The sequence below is a fragment of the Suricata suricatta genome, chromosome 5 (genome assembly GCF_006229205.1).
Source record: "Suricata suricatta isolate VVHF042 chromosome 5, meerkat_22Aug2017_6uvM2_HiC, whole genome shotgun sequence".
Taxonomy (NCBI): Eukaryota; Metazoa; Chordata; class Mammalia; order Carnivora; family Herpestidae; genus Suricata; species Suricata suricatta.
This window is the reverse complement of record NC_043704.1, coordinates 122,521,863-122,539,007: the sequence shown is the minus strand read 5'-3', so window position 1 is coordinate 122,539,007 and position 17,145 is coordinate 122,521,863. Positions and strand designations below refer to the sequence as shown.

The window sequence follows — 17,145 nt, the reverse complement described above, 5'->3', positions numbered from 1 at the left end:
AAACTGATAATGTGCTTATTTTGAGAATGTTATGGTTGTTTTGTTGTTGTGAGAATTAAAAGTCAGTGTATATAAAGTGCTCTGTCCAGAGGCTAGAAACCAGTTAATATACTCAGTAAATCTTACTATTATGCGTGATCTCCACAGACCCCAGCAGAGTGCCTAGCATGTTGCCAGTGCTCAGCAAATACCCACTGGGAGAAAAATGCATTCATTTAAATTTTGCCTCATATCTCAACCAGTGAGGAAATAAAGCCCTTTGTAAAAATAAAAATAGTGTCTAGGGAGTTCCTATTATATACCAGACAATGTTAAGTGCTCTCCATGTGCTAATTTAACCATTTCAGCAATCTATCTTACAGAAAAGAAACTGAAGCACAATAAAGTTACGTACCTCGCCTAAGGTCACACAGCCAATATGTGACAGAGTAGGGATTCAATCCCTGGCACGGGCCTCTGGTATCCGGCCTCACAATATTAGCCCCCAATGGCAGATGAAATAAAACGAGTACAAACGGAGAAATAAATTTTGAGAACAAGTAAACAGATTTTCAGCAAAAGAACATTGAAAGCCTTCTGTGTTGGGTACCTCTTCTAGAGTTGAGTTGTGGTTGGCGACACTTTTAAATTCATCCCAAAATAACTTTTTTAGCTTGTCTATTTCCTCATGTAGCATGGCCCGCTCTTTTTGTTTCCATTCGTCAAATTCTTTCTTAGCGTCTATTTCCTTCTGACGAGCAATTTCTGCATCCTGGAAAGAAAAGTAGGAACAAGAGAATCCCTAATTCCATGTTATGGCCAATATTTACTGAGAACCTGCTAGGGCCCCTTATCTGTACAAGTCACTCTGGAGACCCAAAGAACACTGTTCTAGAACACTGTTCTAACACAGTTCCTGTTGTTTGGACATGGAGTGAGACAAGTGAACTGTAAAGTCCCTCAATGACAGATCCTGTCTTGTCTCTCTCTTTGTGCTCCTGGCATAGTTGGTGCTCAATAAATGGACGCTGAGGAAATGAATGTAGAATGAAGAAATGAAGGAATGAGTGAGGCAAGTTTACATATTTTCATTCTACAATTATCTACTAAGTATGTCCTCAGGACTGGACTTCGGAGTTTACACAGTCTTTGTTCTCAAAAAGCCAACTAGCAGTGTAGTGTAAGAAGTTAACATTCAGGTTCAAATGCCTTCAGAGGGTGCTGAATAATGCAGGGCACGGCAATTCTCTCCCCTACTGTTGGACATACAGATCTGGAAGAATAACTGAATTTTCCTTTGCAGACAACCTAAGATCATTTGCCACAACCAGGAAGGTGCCAGCCTAGCTCTGACTCCCAGCTCCAGGAAGCCACCAGACATTGGTGCTGTGGGACACCGGTGCATCAGGGTCTCCCACGTGAGACTCGAGCAAGCCTCCCTGGCATTTCCTCTCCGTGCCCACCTGCAGCTGCCGGTGCCTCTCGGCCTCCCTCTGGGCTTCCAGCTCCCCTTGGGTCCATTTTAGCTTGGCCCGGAGCTCCTCCAATATCTCCTCCACTGGCTGTTCCTGCTGCTTCTGCTTCCCTGTGGGCTCCATGCAAAGACAGGGTGACCAGGTTAAGTTAAAAAGTGGGCGGAGTGCAGTTCCTTGCCTATGCCATCAGTCTGACACCAGCTCTGCCACTCCCATTGGACTCTGACCACGGGGAAATGATATAACCTCCCTGACCCTCCGTTTCCCCAAGTTGGAAAATGGAGATAATAATAGCACTGAACTCAGAGGGTTGTTATGAGGATGAAATGTGACAGGGCCAAGTGCTTAGCATAGTTCCTGGCATGACTGCCCAATAAATGTAGTCCACGGCCATACCCGCCCCCGAACGCGCCCGATCTTGTCCGACTGCTCCATAAATGTGAACCATTATTGCTATTTAAAGTAACTATTTTGACAGTACTAACACACACCAATGTAAGTGCAAAATTGGTAGAGTAAGAGCAGAATACCAAATAGCATGTACACAGTGATTATTGATACAAAGAACATATCTATATAGAACATATCTATAATTGTAGGTTTAAGTTCCCTTTTTTCAGAAATACAGTATACTATTAAGTTTCAAATGAAAAAAAAGCAGCATGCATTATGAAGGAAACTTTCAGCGGAAGTTTTTTAAGTGTACACTTTAAACTTCCTAAGATTAAAAAAAAAGAATGAATTATAAAAGAACATTCTAACTAAACCACATATAGTTACAGGTTAATGAAAAAGAACTAATTGTACGTGAACAATTATTATTATTATTATTATTATTTACATTTAGAGAGAGAGAGGGCACAAGTGAGCAAGAATGGGGAGGGATGGAAGGAGGGAGAGAGAGAGGAGAGAGGAGAGAGAGGAGCAGGGCTCGTGTTCACCGGATGCGGGGATGGAGCTCACCAACAGTGGGATCATGACCTGAGCCGAAGTCAGATGCCCAAGGGACTGAGCCACCCAGGCGCCCACATCTGTTACTTTTTAAAATGCCTTTAGTGGCTACTAGATAGATGGTGCTGTTATTAAAACTCCAAGCCTTTCTTTGAAAAGAGATACGGTTTTTCTCAGACTGGACTTTTTGGAAAGAAGCAATTTTCGACACAGTAGAAATCAATCTGGGTTAACAACGTGAGTTAGGATGATATGAAATAGGAGAGTGGAGGTATCTGAAGAGCCAGCTGCCTGAGAATAAAAAGCTCATGAATATTAAGTTAGCAAAAGTTGCCTTAAGAACATATTTTCCCTCTCCTTCAGCACTTAACCTTAAGAAAATAATAAGGGATATGCCCAAGGATTTGCATATAAGAATGTTGATCATCATGTGATTTATAACAGGGAAATGTATGCGTAACCCCTATAAAGTAGGAAGTCATGAAATAAATTATGATAGCTGCATTATGGGATACTATTCGGCCATTAAAAATCATGTTTTCCAAGATGACTGAATGACATTGGAAAATGTGATATGTTCTTAATTGAAAATAAGCAATAGTCACAACTGCACACTATATGATTATATATGTACACAGAAAAATAATAACAGAGAACACACCAAAATATTAACTAGGTGATTTTGTCAATGGTTTTTATTTTCTCTTTTCTACTTTTCAGGATTTAAATTTTCCAGGTCAAAGGCATTTTGTCCAATTTTTTTTATTGGTAAAAATAGACGTGGTAAAATACACATAACATAAAATGTAGCATCTTAGCCATTTTTAAAAATATTTATTTAGGGAGAGAGAGAGAAGGTGCATGAACGAGGGAAAAAGGCAGAAGGAAAGAGAGACCGAATCTCGAGCAGGCTCCATGCCCAGCGCAGAGCCCAATGTGGGGCATGGTCTCAGGACCCTGGGATCACGACCCAAGCCAAAATCAAGAGTTGGAAACTCAACAACTGAGCTACCCAGGAGCCCCATATCTTAACCCTTTTTAAATGTACAGTTCAGTGGTATTAGTACATTCATAATGTGGTGTAACCATCACCACCATCCACTTCTGTAACTCTTTTCTTCTTGTAAAACCAAAACTCTGTATGCTTTAAATAACTTCCCATGGTCCCCCTAACTCCAGGCCCTGGCAATCACCATTCTGCTTCCTGTTTGTATGAATGTGACCACTCTAGATATCACATGTAAGTGGAATCATACAGTATCTGTCCTTCTGTGGCTGACTTACTTCATTTAGCGTAATATCCTCAAGGGTTATTCCTGTTGTAACATATTACAGAATTTCCTTTCTTCTTAAGGCTGAATAATTTTCCCTTGCTTGCATACACCACATTTTCCCTACCTATTCATCTGTCCATGGACATTTAGGTGCTTCCACATCTCAGCTACTGTGAACAATGCTGCCATGTACATCAGTATACAAATGTCTCTTCAAAGACCTATCTTTTTATCAGAAAACTTCATTTAAGAAGCAGAGGGAAGTGCGGGATGAGATCACCTGCTCAGCCCGCGGCTCTCCCAACATCTCTTTGGGACCCCTGGGCTGTTTCAGAAATGAAGAATTTGTTTTCCTTAGCAGCCTCCAATGTGGAATCAAAAATAGTTAGATATCTGATAAATGCATAACAACTAGGTAAATGGTACTGTTTTAAAACTCTATGGGCTGCCTGGGTGGCTCAGTCAGTTAAGCGTCTGACTTTGGCTCAGGTTATGATCTTGTAGTTTGTGAGTTCAAGCCCCTTGTCAGGCTCTATATTGATAGCTCAGAGCCTGGAACCTGCTTTGGATTCTGTGACTCCCGCTCCCTCTGCCCCTCTCCCACCCACTCTCTGTGTCTCAAAAAATAAATAAACATTAAAAAATTTTCTTTTAACTCTAACTCTGCTCTTTGGAAAGGAAATTAAGATGAAGAAAAATAAGAAAAAGGTTTTATTTAATGGAATTTTTAGATTTATGTTATACGATTTATAGTTTCACATCTGTATTTTACTTGGTGGCAGCTATTTCTTATGGAACCTTAAAAATGGATATAAAGTATGCAAATCTCTTTATGGGGAAACATTCAGTCTTTATACTCCTTCTGGAATTTGAAATGATAAAATTAAAGGAATTAAGCTCATGTACATACAAGAGTCAAACAACCAGTCTAACTGCTCATCAACCTCATTTAAGTTCATTCATAGTTAGCATCAGAGAAGAGCAGATTTACAGAAGGCTGGGAGGTAAGGACCCTTCAGAGTCACTCCATCTGACTGCCCCATTCACAGCAAAGGCCACCGACACTCGGGGAGGGGCACTGACCGCGGTCACACAGTAGAAAAGGATAAAGCGAACACTGGACTCCAGCTGTCTGACTCCCTTTTTCTCTACACACATTGTCAGAAACCCTCCCAGGCCCATGTGGTATGGGCTGCCCCAGGGTGGACGGCATGATCACCTCCTCTACTAGATGATGAGGCCTGAGGGCAGCTGTGATGGTGTTTGTGCCCCGCACCCACTGAAGACCAGCCCAGGCCCTTCCACAGTCCCAGAAGGGCCACCTGGACTCACCCCCTTCTGCCACGCCCGCATGCCTGCGCTGGATGTGGCCCCGGAGAAAGGTGGCGTTCATGAACGTCTTGTCACACAGGTGGCACTGCACAGAAGGGAAGCAGAGGGAAGTGCAGGATGAGATCACCTGCTCAGCCTGGGGTTCTCCCAACATCTCTTTGGGACCCTTGGGCTGCTTCGGAAATGAAGAATTTGATTAGAACACCACCAGTGCCCAGAAGAGCTGTGAGTGCTGCCAGGGTATTTGATGATACTGAGTTTTTGTTGGTTTTTCAAAGGCGTGATGATGGTGTTGTGTTTATGTTTAAAAGAGGGAGTCCTCGCCTTTTAGAGATCCATACTGAAATCATTAGAGATAACACCATATGCCTAATGCACCTGAAAGGAATGCGGGTCTGGGGGAAGTGGGTAGGGAACATGCGCAAAAGCACTGACGGTGGCTGGTAACGACTGCACTGGGTAGAGCCAAAATGAAGGCCCATTACCACACTCTCTTTTGTACATGTTTACATTTCTTCACATAAAAAGTCTTAAAAAAAGAACAATGTCCACCCCAGGGTTGAAAACCACCAGAGCATAGGATAACAAATAATAGTACCTCTAATTCCGCTTCACGCTCCTCAAGCATTTCAGATGCTGCCAATCTATCACATCATCTTTTCACTGTAAAACTTCAACATTTTTCCAATACAACTTTGCAGGCTGCCAATCATACCCAATCAGACTAAGAGGGCAGAATACTTGCTATCTTTACATAAACATGATGGAAATTACCGGTTGTTCCCCAGCACCTAGTGCCCCTTTTTTAGTTCTAGAAACCCTGAGTTTTAGCTGGTCATGAGATTAATGAGAATAAACACTGTATGTTCTAGCCTCCCTTGCAACCAGGTGTGGCCATGTGACTGTATTCTGGCCAATGACATGTAAGCAGAAGTGACATATGCAACTTCTAGAAGGTCTTATCAAAGAGTCATGATAGTACAGTATCCACTCCTTCCTCCTCACACAACAGAACCCCAGTTTTCTTCTGGGGAATTACTGGGTCCTCTACTCTCCATCCATGGACTTCAGTCCATCCCCTGCTCCATGGTGGGGCATGTGACCTAGACCAAAGCCAGTTACAACCCTGAATTCCCAGGAACCTGTGAGTAGTTTTGAGATGGGTAGGAGACCCAAGCACAGCTAAATACAGGAGACAGTGAAATACTAGCCAGGTTTCTGGGACCAAAGTAGTTCCTCCATCATGCCAGCCTTGAATCTGGAAAAATCAGATGCTGGCAATGCTGTGGCCCAACACAGACAGCATCTTTCTAAGAATGGAACCCACACTGAGGAAGAGTCACCAAGAGCTGCAGAGACACAAACTAAATTCTAGCACCATTGTCTGATTCCAAGGACAAGCAACACCTGAGTCCCACCATGGCTCTGGATTTTTCAGTTAAATTAACCAATAAATTTCATATTGGCCTAAGCCAAGTTAGACTGGTGTTTTGTTATTTACTACTGAAAAGATTCTGACCCTTTTGATCATAATTAACATTATATCAATTATATCAATTACTATTCAATCAATTAACATTGTACCATATGATTCCTTCTGTCCCACAACCCACCCATAAGCTACGAATTTCTTGAAAACCTGAATGAGTAGGACTTGAGCCTGCATCCTCAGAACCCAGCACAGGGCCTGGCCGCCATGACAACTCACCAAACTGCAGCTATCCCCAGGCCACGCTTTCCATTCAGGTGCAATGTTCAAATGCCACTCTGGATAATGAACTGTCACTTGGTTGAACGATGGGGTCTCTTTTCCAGAATGTGCCTGGCAGTATCAGTCCCTTGCTACACACCAATTCTACATGCACACACACCTCTTACACACACCGTTCCATATCACATTGTTACATGCACCCACAAACCCTTCACACATACACACTCTTGCCCTCCATAAATACATACACCTTTACACACATATACGTTTCATTCATTCACACACAACATGAATACATCTTTATATGCACACTTTCACACACAAGCACGTTACACACCACATACTCTACTTATAATGCACAGATTCATGCTCCAAACATTCACATGTGAGACACACATAGTCACACTGTCCTTAAACACACACATCCTCCACACATTCACACACACATGTCCTGGACATGCACCCCTCCATAAGCACAGATATGCACACACATCCTTCATATACACACACACTTGCCACACATACACAATCTACACACACACACTGTGTAGAACTTGATGAGACATCTCCACCATCTGCTTCTAACCTCAGTAAGCATGGCTCCCAGCAACCCCAGGGCCCAGGGTGGCGGTACGGCCCACGTGGCCCAAGTGGCCGGCAGCCTCCTATCTCCCACCCTGCGGAGACTCCTCACCGTGTGGTAGCTGTGGGCCCCCGTCTGCAGGAGCAGCTGCTGCAAGGTGCCGATCATCTTGCGACGCCGGCGGCTCTCTTCCCGCACTCCCTTGAGCTCGTCAGCCTGGCGGCCCAGCTCCTGCTGGCCTCGCTGCTGCTGGCCCAGGCTGGCCTGCAGCCGTGCCTCGAGCTGGGCAACGCTGGCGCTCAGGCAGTCCTGGCAGTGCAGCAGGTACTCGATAGTGAGCTGAGCCAAGCGCAGCACCTTGAGCAGCACCGGGTCCACGGGCTGCCCGCAGCGGCTGCACGCCTCCCGGTCCAAATTGCAGAAGGTGACACCAGTGATGTTCTCCTGCAGCGTGGCCACATCCAGCTCCCGTGCCACACGCTCCACATCCAGGGCACTGATGCGCCTCCAGTCCACGCTCTCAGAGCGAGGCTGGAACTTGAAGGTAGGGAGTGGGTAGGCCCCAAAGTGGAGGCCACTGAGGCCCTCAGCAGCGGTAGCAGGGGACTGCATGGGCTGAGAGAGCCCTGGACTGACCACTGAGGGAGGGTGCCACCAAGGCCACGGCAGCAGACAAAGGAGCTGAGAGGGGGCCTGGAAAATGAGAAGAGAGTCCAAGTCAGGCAAGATTCATGTGGCTTCATGTACTGTACCCTGGCCAGGAAGAGCCTAATTGGGGTGAGGTGAGGGGCGTGTGCAGCAGCTGTACTACGCCTGGATGCTCGGGCATGGCGGGAGCTGGGTAAGGCCAGGGTGTGGGCTTTATAATCACCCCGATGCGGATTCAGATTGCAGATTCCCATCCTGAAACCTTCCATGTCTACTGGGGAGCAGGGGACCTACTTTTCAGGCTTGTGGTGAGGAATGAGGCATTGAGTCCCCCCTCCACCGTGCTCCAGGCCCAAGTCTACTGCGAGAGTGCCTGCCAGAGGTCTTTGTCAAAGAGGGCTGTCGAATGTCTAAGTGGTCCTTCTGCAACACAAATTGATCTTGAGATGAAGTCCAATAACTTGTCCTGGGAGGCAGAGCCACCCAACTTGACCACATCCCATCCCCCCTCCTGTAATTACAAGACTATAGCAGAATGGGAGTGGACTACATCTCCCAGGGGCCCCAGCTGCAAAGTGCGACCCTCTGACTATGCTCTGTCTGGTGGGATGTGAGTAAAATGATGGGGATGCTTGATACAGCAGCCTGCCTCTGCACACAGATTATGCTCAATCCATCGTGGTCTTTTTTCCAAACCTAGTGGTTGACAAAAGAGGCCCAATGTGTCATCACAAGACTCAGATTCTTCTCTCCATTCTCTAGGTAGTCACAGAATTGTCCTCTCTTTAAAGAGTAAACTGACAGTAGCAATAGGATTTTAAAATAAAAATTCCAGTACTAAGAATTATACTTTACCCTACAGATAAACTTATAAAAGTGTGCAAAGATGCTTGTGCCAAGTCTGTCACTGTGTTGTTTGTAACAGTGAAGTACAAGAAATGATATAAGAAAGTGAAGCTCAAAGTACAATAGGGGATACAAATGGTATCTCTATACAATGAAATACTATGCAATTATTGATAAGAATAAGGCAACTATTAAGTGGCTCAGTCGGTTAAGCATCAAACTTTTGATTTCAGCTCAGGTTATGATCTCACAGCTCGTGAGATCGAGCCCCATGTTGGGCTCCGCATTGACAGTGCAGAGCCTGCTCAGAATTCTGTCTCCCTCTCTTTCTGCCCCTCCCCTGCTCGCATGCACCTGCTATCTCTCAAAATTAATAAATAGGGGCACCTGGGTGGCTCAGTTGGTTAAGCGTCTAGCTTCGGCTCAGATCATGATCTCATGGTTTGTGGGTTTGAGCCCCACGTCGGGCTCTGTGCTGACAGCTAGCTCAGAGCCTGGAACCTGCTTCAGATTCTTTGTCTCCCTCTCTCTCTGACCCTCCCCTGCTCGCACTGCCTCTCTCTGTCTCTCAAAAATAAATTTAAAAACATTTTAAAAAATTAATAAATAAAAAAAAGAATAAGGCTACTATTCATGCATTGATATAAAATAATGAGTGCGTATACATATACACACACACACACAGATTTCCATGTCTGTCTGAATGATAATGTAATCACATCTAGTAATAATTTGCAAAAATAAAGATATGTATATAGCACATCTGTATCTGCCCAGACCTATTCTATATTCTATATAGATATACCTAACATTGGAATGGTTGCATATACGGGAGGAGGGAAATGGGGTGTGAAACAGAGATAAATAAATTGAGGATAATGCATCAACAGGAATGGATAGACAGGGAAGCCTTACAGACCAATAATGATAATGATACATATATAATATATATGCATGTACATACACATATATGAGTGATTCAAATTCATTACTCATATATAATAATAATTAAATAAAATTTACTAATTTATGATTCCTATATCTGATTCCTTGCTAGATCAGACCTTTTTTTTTAATCAAGTCCTTGCTAGATCAGACCTTTCAGCACAAGATGAAGTCAGAGGAGAGGTCACTGACCTCATGAAGGAGAAAGGCCTTAAAGAAATGGTGGGGGCTGGGTTTGCAAAGTGGGGAAGGGCCTCTAGGAACGGCTCCTGACCTCCCTGAGACTTCCCCTGAGAAAGGCAGGGGCAGGTGTGATGGCCTGCCCTACCTACCCACAGGGTCTTTGAGAATCAGAGGAGGTGCAAGGCGAAGGCACTCAGTAATGTTCCAGCCCCAGAGCATCGAGTGCCACACACAAACTGTACACATATTTACAAACAGGTATCACTATTCCCATTTTACAAACAAGAAAACTGACATCTGGAGAAGTTAAGAGTTTTGCCCAGTGGAAGTACAATTATTACTTGTAGTACAGTTGGAGGTGCATTTGGTTCCAAAATTTGTGGACTCTGATCGCTGATTCTTGAAGCTATTTGTCCTGAACTTTCGCTTTGATCAGATCATGACCCCTTATGCCTCAGACTTCTTCATTCATTCACTCACCACCCTCCTTCATTCACAGCATGCCTACTTGGGCAAGGCCTGGTACCAGCAACTGGGGCTACCGAGGTATATTAACTACACACCCATCCCCCACCCAGGAGCTCAGTGTGGCCCCATGTTGCCACAGTACAGTGTCCAAACCCCTTAACCTGGCCTTGAAGACCGTCCACAGGCTGCCACTGACCCCTCATTTTCCACTTCAGCTCCATGCTTCCCTTTCCCAGATACCCCTCCCCCAAATATACTCCAAAACCAAATCTATCCACCATGTGCACCCCCATCACAGCCATGAGAAGAAGATCAGCCCATCTCTACTTAATATGCTGCACTACTTTAAAAAAAAAAAAAGAGAGAGAAACGGGAGACATGATACTTACCATGCTCAGCTCCAGGCTGCCGCGGTGTCACTGGAGCCCCAGAGACAATTGCCACAACAAGCTATGCCCCAGAGCAACAGCAGGTTACCAGGCATGCTGGGGGGTAACAGGACACCTGCTTCCTGTCCTTCCCCAGACTGGGAGCTTACCTAGAACTCAGCGTGTAACTATTTAAGCTTTAGCCTCAGAGTTTTGCCCACAGTCCTCTCTCTAAGATCAAGGCCAACAACGCGCCGTCAGCAACCCTCTTGCTTCTCCCACCTTTTCGAATGTTCCTTCCAGCCTCTTCCTGGCACAGATACTATCCTTTACCCTTCCTTTAACATGGGGGTGGGGGAGAGTTGGAGGCGGACAATGCCCCCGTGATACTCTGCTGTTCATTCACAACCCATCCCTCCTTGCACACTCTCCCAGAAGATGAGCTCACACATACCCACAGTGTCAGCCTCCAAAGGCCTGCTTTAGGCTGAGCCTCAGCCACTCCCAAAACTCTTTCTCACTGGCCCATCTCTCTCTTGGTACCTTTAGATCCACCCTTCCAATAATAATTATACCAGAAATTACAAATCCAAACTCCCCCAGGGCCAGGAAGGTAGCATTAAATGCAGGAAATATGACAACTGATTCCCTACCTTAGTGGACAAGATATACTTAAGCAGCAGTTCTCAAAGTGTGGTCCCTACCAGCAGCAGCAGCAGCAGCAGCAGCTGGGAACTTGTCAGAAACACAAACCACTAGATTTATTGATTCAGAACGACTGTACTAGGGAGCGTTGGGGACTGTGGCAAAATGTGTGCATGTGCTCTTTGAAAGGGGCAACTCGCCTGGTAGCTCAGTCGGTGGGGTGACCAACTCTTGATTTCAGCTCAGGCCATGATCCCAGGGTCACGGGATTGAGCCACATCAAGCTCTGTGCTAAGCATGGAGCCTGCTTGAGATTCACCTTCTCTCTCTCTTTCTCTCTCTCTCCTCCCCCATTTGTGCACTCTCTCTCTAAAATAAAAAAGTAATAAAATAAAATATTAAAAGGGGCAGCCATCACTGGGCTTCAGCCATGCGGGAATGGATTTTATGTGTCCCTCATTGGCTAATTCTAAATTCTAATACCTAAAAAGATATTCAAAGACCTTTATGAACTGTTTCCAAATTACCTTTCTAGATGCATCTTCCACTACTTGCTATCCACACATTCATACCTCTCGGCTATTTGTTTATAGGCAGTGTTTTTAAGTGCTTTAAAAGAATAGCTCATGTAGGGGAACCTGGGAGGCTCAGTTGGTTAAGTAGCCGACTCCCAATTTTGTCTCAGATCATGATTTCACAGTTCGTGAGATCGAGCCTCACAAAAGGATTGGGATTCTGCCCCTCCCCTGCTTGTGCCTGTGCAAGCACACACACTCTCTCTCTCTCTCTCTCTCTCTCTCTCTCTCTCTCTCTCTCAAAATAAATAAGCATTTAAAATGCTTGTAATCCTCAGAACAAGCCCTCAAGGAGGTAGTAATATTATATAAACCACAAAGAAGTAAAGAAGTTTGCCCCAGATGCAGGAGGCAAGATCCAGACCTATGCAGCCTGGCTAGAGTCTGACCTCTTAGCCACTATGCCATGCTACCTGCTGGTAGAGATGGACCTCCACCACTTCGTCCTGCTCCTGCTGCATGTGAATGAATACATGATTCAAGGCCTTCCTCACGCCTGACAGCACCATAAATCCCTGCCAGCCTCCGTCAGAATGCCCTGCCCCTCCACTGGGCTCCCAGATCAGCATATACCCTCCTTTGGGCACCACACCACATTCTGGTCTGCATTGCTGCGACCATACAACATCCACCATCAACAAAAGACTCCTGAGCCCCTACTAAGTGCCAGGCTGTGTGACCGGCACTCAGAATTGATGGTGACCCAGGCACCAGTCCCTGCCATTGTTAAGAAAACTAGTGAACAGTTGTGGAATTGTGTGCTCCACACACAGTTATAAGGCTTGCCAGGCTCCATCCCACCTAGTTCTCACTTCAACCAGGGTACAGAGGAAGAAACTTAGAGGGGACCCAAGAGGGCAGAATGACTTTCCCACAGTCATACAACTAATAAATGATGGTGTCTGAATCCAGAGTTCTCCAGAATGAAAGAAAAATTTACAGAAATTACCCTACAGACTGGTAAGGGCCAGGGTAGGAGCTAGGACAGGGTGCAGTGGATGTACCAAGGAGAGGCCATACCAGGACATTCCTGTCTCCCTTCTCCCCCCAATTCTCCCCCAGCTGCAAGCTCCCCCAGGGCTGAGGCCATGGCTTATTCATATCTGTCGTATTCTAACTCCTAGCACATTCCTTGTACTCCAGGTTGCCACTCACCTGAGCAGAACGGTCAGCGTTTTGTGTACCAGGCACTGTGCCAGCCTTGCTATTTCTAGCCATCATACAACCTTGTATGTAGCTATGATTTGCCTCATCTGACAAATGTAGAAACTGAGGCTCAGAAAAGTTAAGAGACCTGCCCCAAGTCACTCAACTGCTAAGTAATGAAGCCAAAATTCAAATCAGGTTCTGACTCCAAAGCTTTGGAATTATGCCAGCCTACCTCCCGATCATGATGATGATGTCTACAGCCATACCACCCTGAACGTGCCTGATCTCGTCTGATCTCAGAAACTAAGCAGGGTCGGGCTTGGTTAGTTCTTGGATGGGAGACCGATCATGATGATGATGTCACATAAATTACTTCCCATCATGGAAATGACAGTACCTGAGATCTCTTGTCCAATCTCTGAGAACGGAACGATTTTGCAGGAACTCACAACAGGACTGGTGCCAGAGATCTGAAATCCTCTCTGTATCTCTGCAGAGCGTAGCTGAACACGACCCAACTCCACAGCTAGTGTCCAGGTTGGGATGGCAGGAGACAGAGCCAAATGAGAGTGCTGCGGGTTACCTGGAAACCACGTACCCCACGGGCAGGAGCACAGTGCTTTCTCCAGACTGAGTTGTCAGCACACTGCTCTCCCCACATCTGGGAATAGAAACACAAGGCAAAAATGACTCACCATCATTAGGAAATCCAAAGTGTTTACCACCTCTAGATGTTTTGATGGGATCCAGGAAACTTCCCAATCCTAGATCAATATCATGAATTAGTGGGACCCCAAAGAACACTATTTATGCTAGCATTCCAAGGTCGCTTCATTACTGAAGAGATGGTTTCTACCTGCAGCAATCCCACAGCCAAGAAAGAAAGCTTTCTTGCCTTGCACACCCACAGGGATGAGGGGTTCACCACCTCACAAGACAGCAATCCCATGGCGAACCAACTCCTGGAGACTTTACGGTTCTTCTGAGACCTGCCTCCTACAATCTGTCAAAGATAACTTGCACAAAATCAATCACATGGCATTTTTTACTATCGATTGACAGCTAGACAATACCACCGCCACTGCCACCTTACTGTCTCTTCTGCTCCCCTCAAGAATGCAGCCAAGAGGAGCTGTTAGAGGAGGCCAGCCACCAAGGCAGTTGCCCGGCCATCATTTCTAAGCCTGCCCTGCCTCCAGAGCCACCTCCAGCTGTAGGCTCCCCAGGAGCTCGGGCATGTCATTAGTGCTAATTGTTGTGGCTGCCAAGGAAACCTTCACACAGTTTGCAAACAAGCTAGGCTCACACCAGAGGCAAGAGAGCCCTACGGATCCCAAAGGAGATGAGGGTGACTCAAGAGCTCTTCTGGAACACTATCATTACACATCTTAGACTCACTCCCTGATTCTGTCGTTTTCTAAAGAATGGTGTACCCCTTCCACTCCTTCTTGCCCTTCATGGGGGCTGCACCCACTCCCAGAACCAGCAAGTGGCACACAGCTCTGGCTTCTATTCCCAGTAACTTTAAGGGCATACTTTTCTTTACTAATTTTTTAGTGTAGTTGACACACAATGTTGCATTAGTTTCAAGTGTACAAGCTAGTGATCTGATAAGTTTATCCATTATGTTATGTTCACAAGCATAGCTTCTATCTATCTGTCCCATTACATGACTACTACAATATCACGGACTGTACCCCCTTATGCTCAGCTTTTTATTCCGGTGACTTACTCCATAACTGGAAGCCTGTATTTTCCTATAAGGAGGCATTTTTAAAATACAGCAACAATAGTTTTGTCAAAAACCTTTCTTAGGTTTTTGCCACAAAGGAATTTTCTTTAAAAGAAAAATTGGGGACACCTGGGTGGCTCAGTTGGTTAAGCGGCCAACTTCGGCTCAGGTCATGATCTCACAGTTCGTGGGTTTGAGCCCCGCATCAGGCTCTATGCTGACAACCAGCTCAGAGCCTGGAGCCTGCTTCATTCTGTATCTCCCTCTCTCTCTGACCCTCCCCTGCTTGCACTGTCTCTCTCTGTCTCTTAAAAATAAATTAAAAAACCATTTTAAAACATATTTTTAAATAAATAAAAATAAAATAAAAATTGGGAGGGGCATCTGAGTGGCTCAGGGCAAGATCTCACAGTTTGTGAATTCAAACCCTGCATCAGGCTCTGTGCTGACAGCTCAGAGCCTGGTGCCTGCTTCCGATTCTGTCTTCTTTCTTTCTGCCCCTGCCCTGCTCACAGTGTCACCTTCCCTCTCAAAAATAACCAAACATGAAAAAAAATTTTAATAAAATAAAATAAAAATTGGGCGAAAGGCTTTGACTGGCATTGCTTAGGAGTGTTTTAGAGGGGAAGACGACAAACTGACAGGACCTATCTTCCTGGATGCGGAATTGTCAAAAATCACTAGTGCTTTTCACATCTAAAAGAATACCAGTTTAGAATATACTAGTGCTTTCTTTCCCATGGAGGAGTCATTGCTTCTTAGTAGCTTTTCTCTATCTTCAGGCTTCAGGGCCCCACAGAATCCCCCCTAGAGGTACAAGGCCTAGCTATGGCTGGTATAGCAGGTAGTTAACCCTGCTAACCAGGACTGGCCCTTTCCAAAAGGGAAGTTCAGTACAGACCAAGTTACCCCCTTCCCTGCTCCTGCCAGTGTCTACCGAGCCACAAACCTTTCGACCAAGCTTCAGCTCTGCGGCAGAAGCCAGTTCCATTCCACAAAGGAATTCCCAACCTGAAGCATATACCTTTGTGGGACCATTTTACCAAGTTGGATGGTATCCAGAAGTATCTCCACATGAGGAAGATGTCTCTAGACCCCTAGTGCTGACAGAGACAGGAAAACAAAACAAAACACTGTTTATCAACCACTTGACTGTAGGAGTGGCCTTCTCTAACTGGGGTTGTTCTCACTGGCCAGTCCTCAGCTCCAGGAGGCCAGGAGGAAGTGATGAGGGACCCTACACAGGAAGGAGACCACGCACTCTGCAAATAAAAGTGTGAGAGACCACAGTGAAAGCACCTCACTCACCAGGCTTCTCTTCCAAGTGCTGTGCTGTTAGAAATCAAATTCTGGAAACAATGCAGGAGCAGGTAGGTACCAGGCCCTTAGGAGTGCTGGGTGAAGGCTAGCCCCTGCTCAAGCCCTCCAGAACCCCTCTAGACCCTCGCTCTGTCCTGGACAAAGCAAGTCTCCCCTGTACTTTATATGCATCGACTTCAAAAGGAAAATATCATTGCTGCCTCCTGCTCAACTCCAGCCCCAGAGTGCAAGAGGAACAAACCAGAGATGCCAGTGTGTTTATTTTTAAATCACCTCATTATTGGGGCACCTGGGTGGCTCAGTTAGTCAAGCGTCCGACTTTGGCTCAGGTCATGATCTCACAGTTCGTGGGTTCAAGCCCTGCATCGGGTCTGTGCTGACAGCTTAGAACCCGGACCCTACTTCAGATTGTGTCTCCTCTCTCTCTTCTCCTCCTCTGCTCATGATATCTCTTGCTCTCACTCTCAAAAATAAATAAATATTAAAAATATATATATTTAAGCCACCTCATTACCAAAAGGTCCCCCTTTACCTGCAGAACTCAAAGCATCAAGCGCCCCCCCACCCCAACCACTTTACTTTTTTCAAAGAGTAAGCTCCTAGCAGTCACTCCTGCATCCCCTCCGGGGCTTCTCGGTCCAGGGTAGGCCGAGAGAGCTGGATCTGGGGGCCCGCGCGGGGCGCAGGAAGCGGCGGTGCAGAGGCTGACCCGCGGCTCCGCGGCCGGTCCCCCGCAGGGCGTCGGAGCCGCTAATGTTTAACCTCCTGCAGCCCGCGGCACCCGCGGCTCGGACGGCGAGGGCGCTCCCCACCCGCGCCCCTCCCGGGCCGAATTCCTGCCATAGTTTCCCCACGCGGCCCAGCTCCCCTGCCGGCGGGCGGGCAGAGGTCCCGAGGTGCGGGCTCCCCAGCTCGGCGCCGGCCCCGCCTCTCCCGGCTCGCTCCGCCGCCCCGACCTCCC

General features: G+C 46.2%; 1 protein-coding gene across 6 annotated transcripts in view; it reads right to left on the bottom strand.

The window, feature by feature from the left end:
• The window catches only part of DZIP1L (DAZ interacting zinc finger protein 1 like), a 42,046-nt gene that overhangs the window by 24,713 nt on the left and 188 nt on the right, over positions 1-17,145 (bottom strand). The window contains exons 1-8 of one of the 6 annotated variants that reach the window (XM_029940210.1): positions 16,764-16,874; positions 16,173-16,213; positions 13,530-13,793; positions 8,248-8,376; positions 7,417-7,998; positions 5,012-5,096; positions 1,443-1,564; positions 590-751 (exon numbers count right to left, since the gene is read on the bottom strand). In XM_029940210.1, the coding sequence (XP_029796070.1) occupies positions 590-751; positions 1,443-1,564; positions 5,012-5,096; positions 7,417-7,917 (870 nt within the window). In that variant the 5' untranslated portion in view covers positions 7,918-7,998; positions 8,248-8,376; positions 13,530-13,793; positions 16,173-16,213; positions 16,764-16,874. Of the gene's footprint in view, positions 1-589; positions 752-1,442; positions 1,565-5,011; positions 5,097-7,416; positions 7,999-8,247; positions 8,377-10,784; positions 10,796-13,529; positions 13,794-16,172; positions 16,499-16,763; positions 16,875-17,145 lie in introns of those variants that run through there. The other 5 variants (XM_029940208.1, XM_029940211.1, XM_029940209.1 and 2 more) reach the window with 5 other exon arrangements.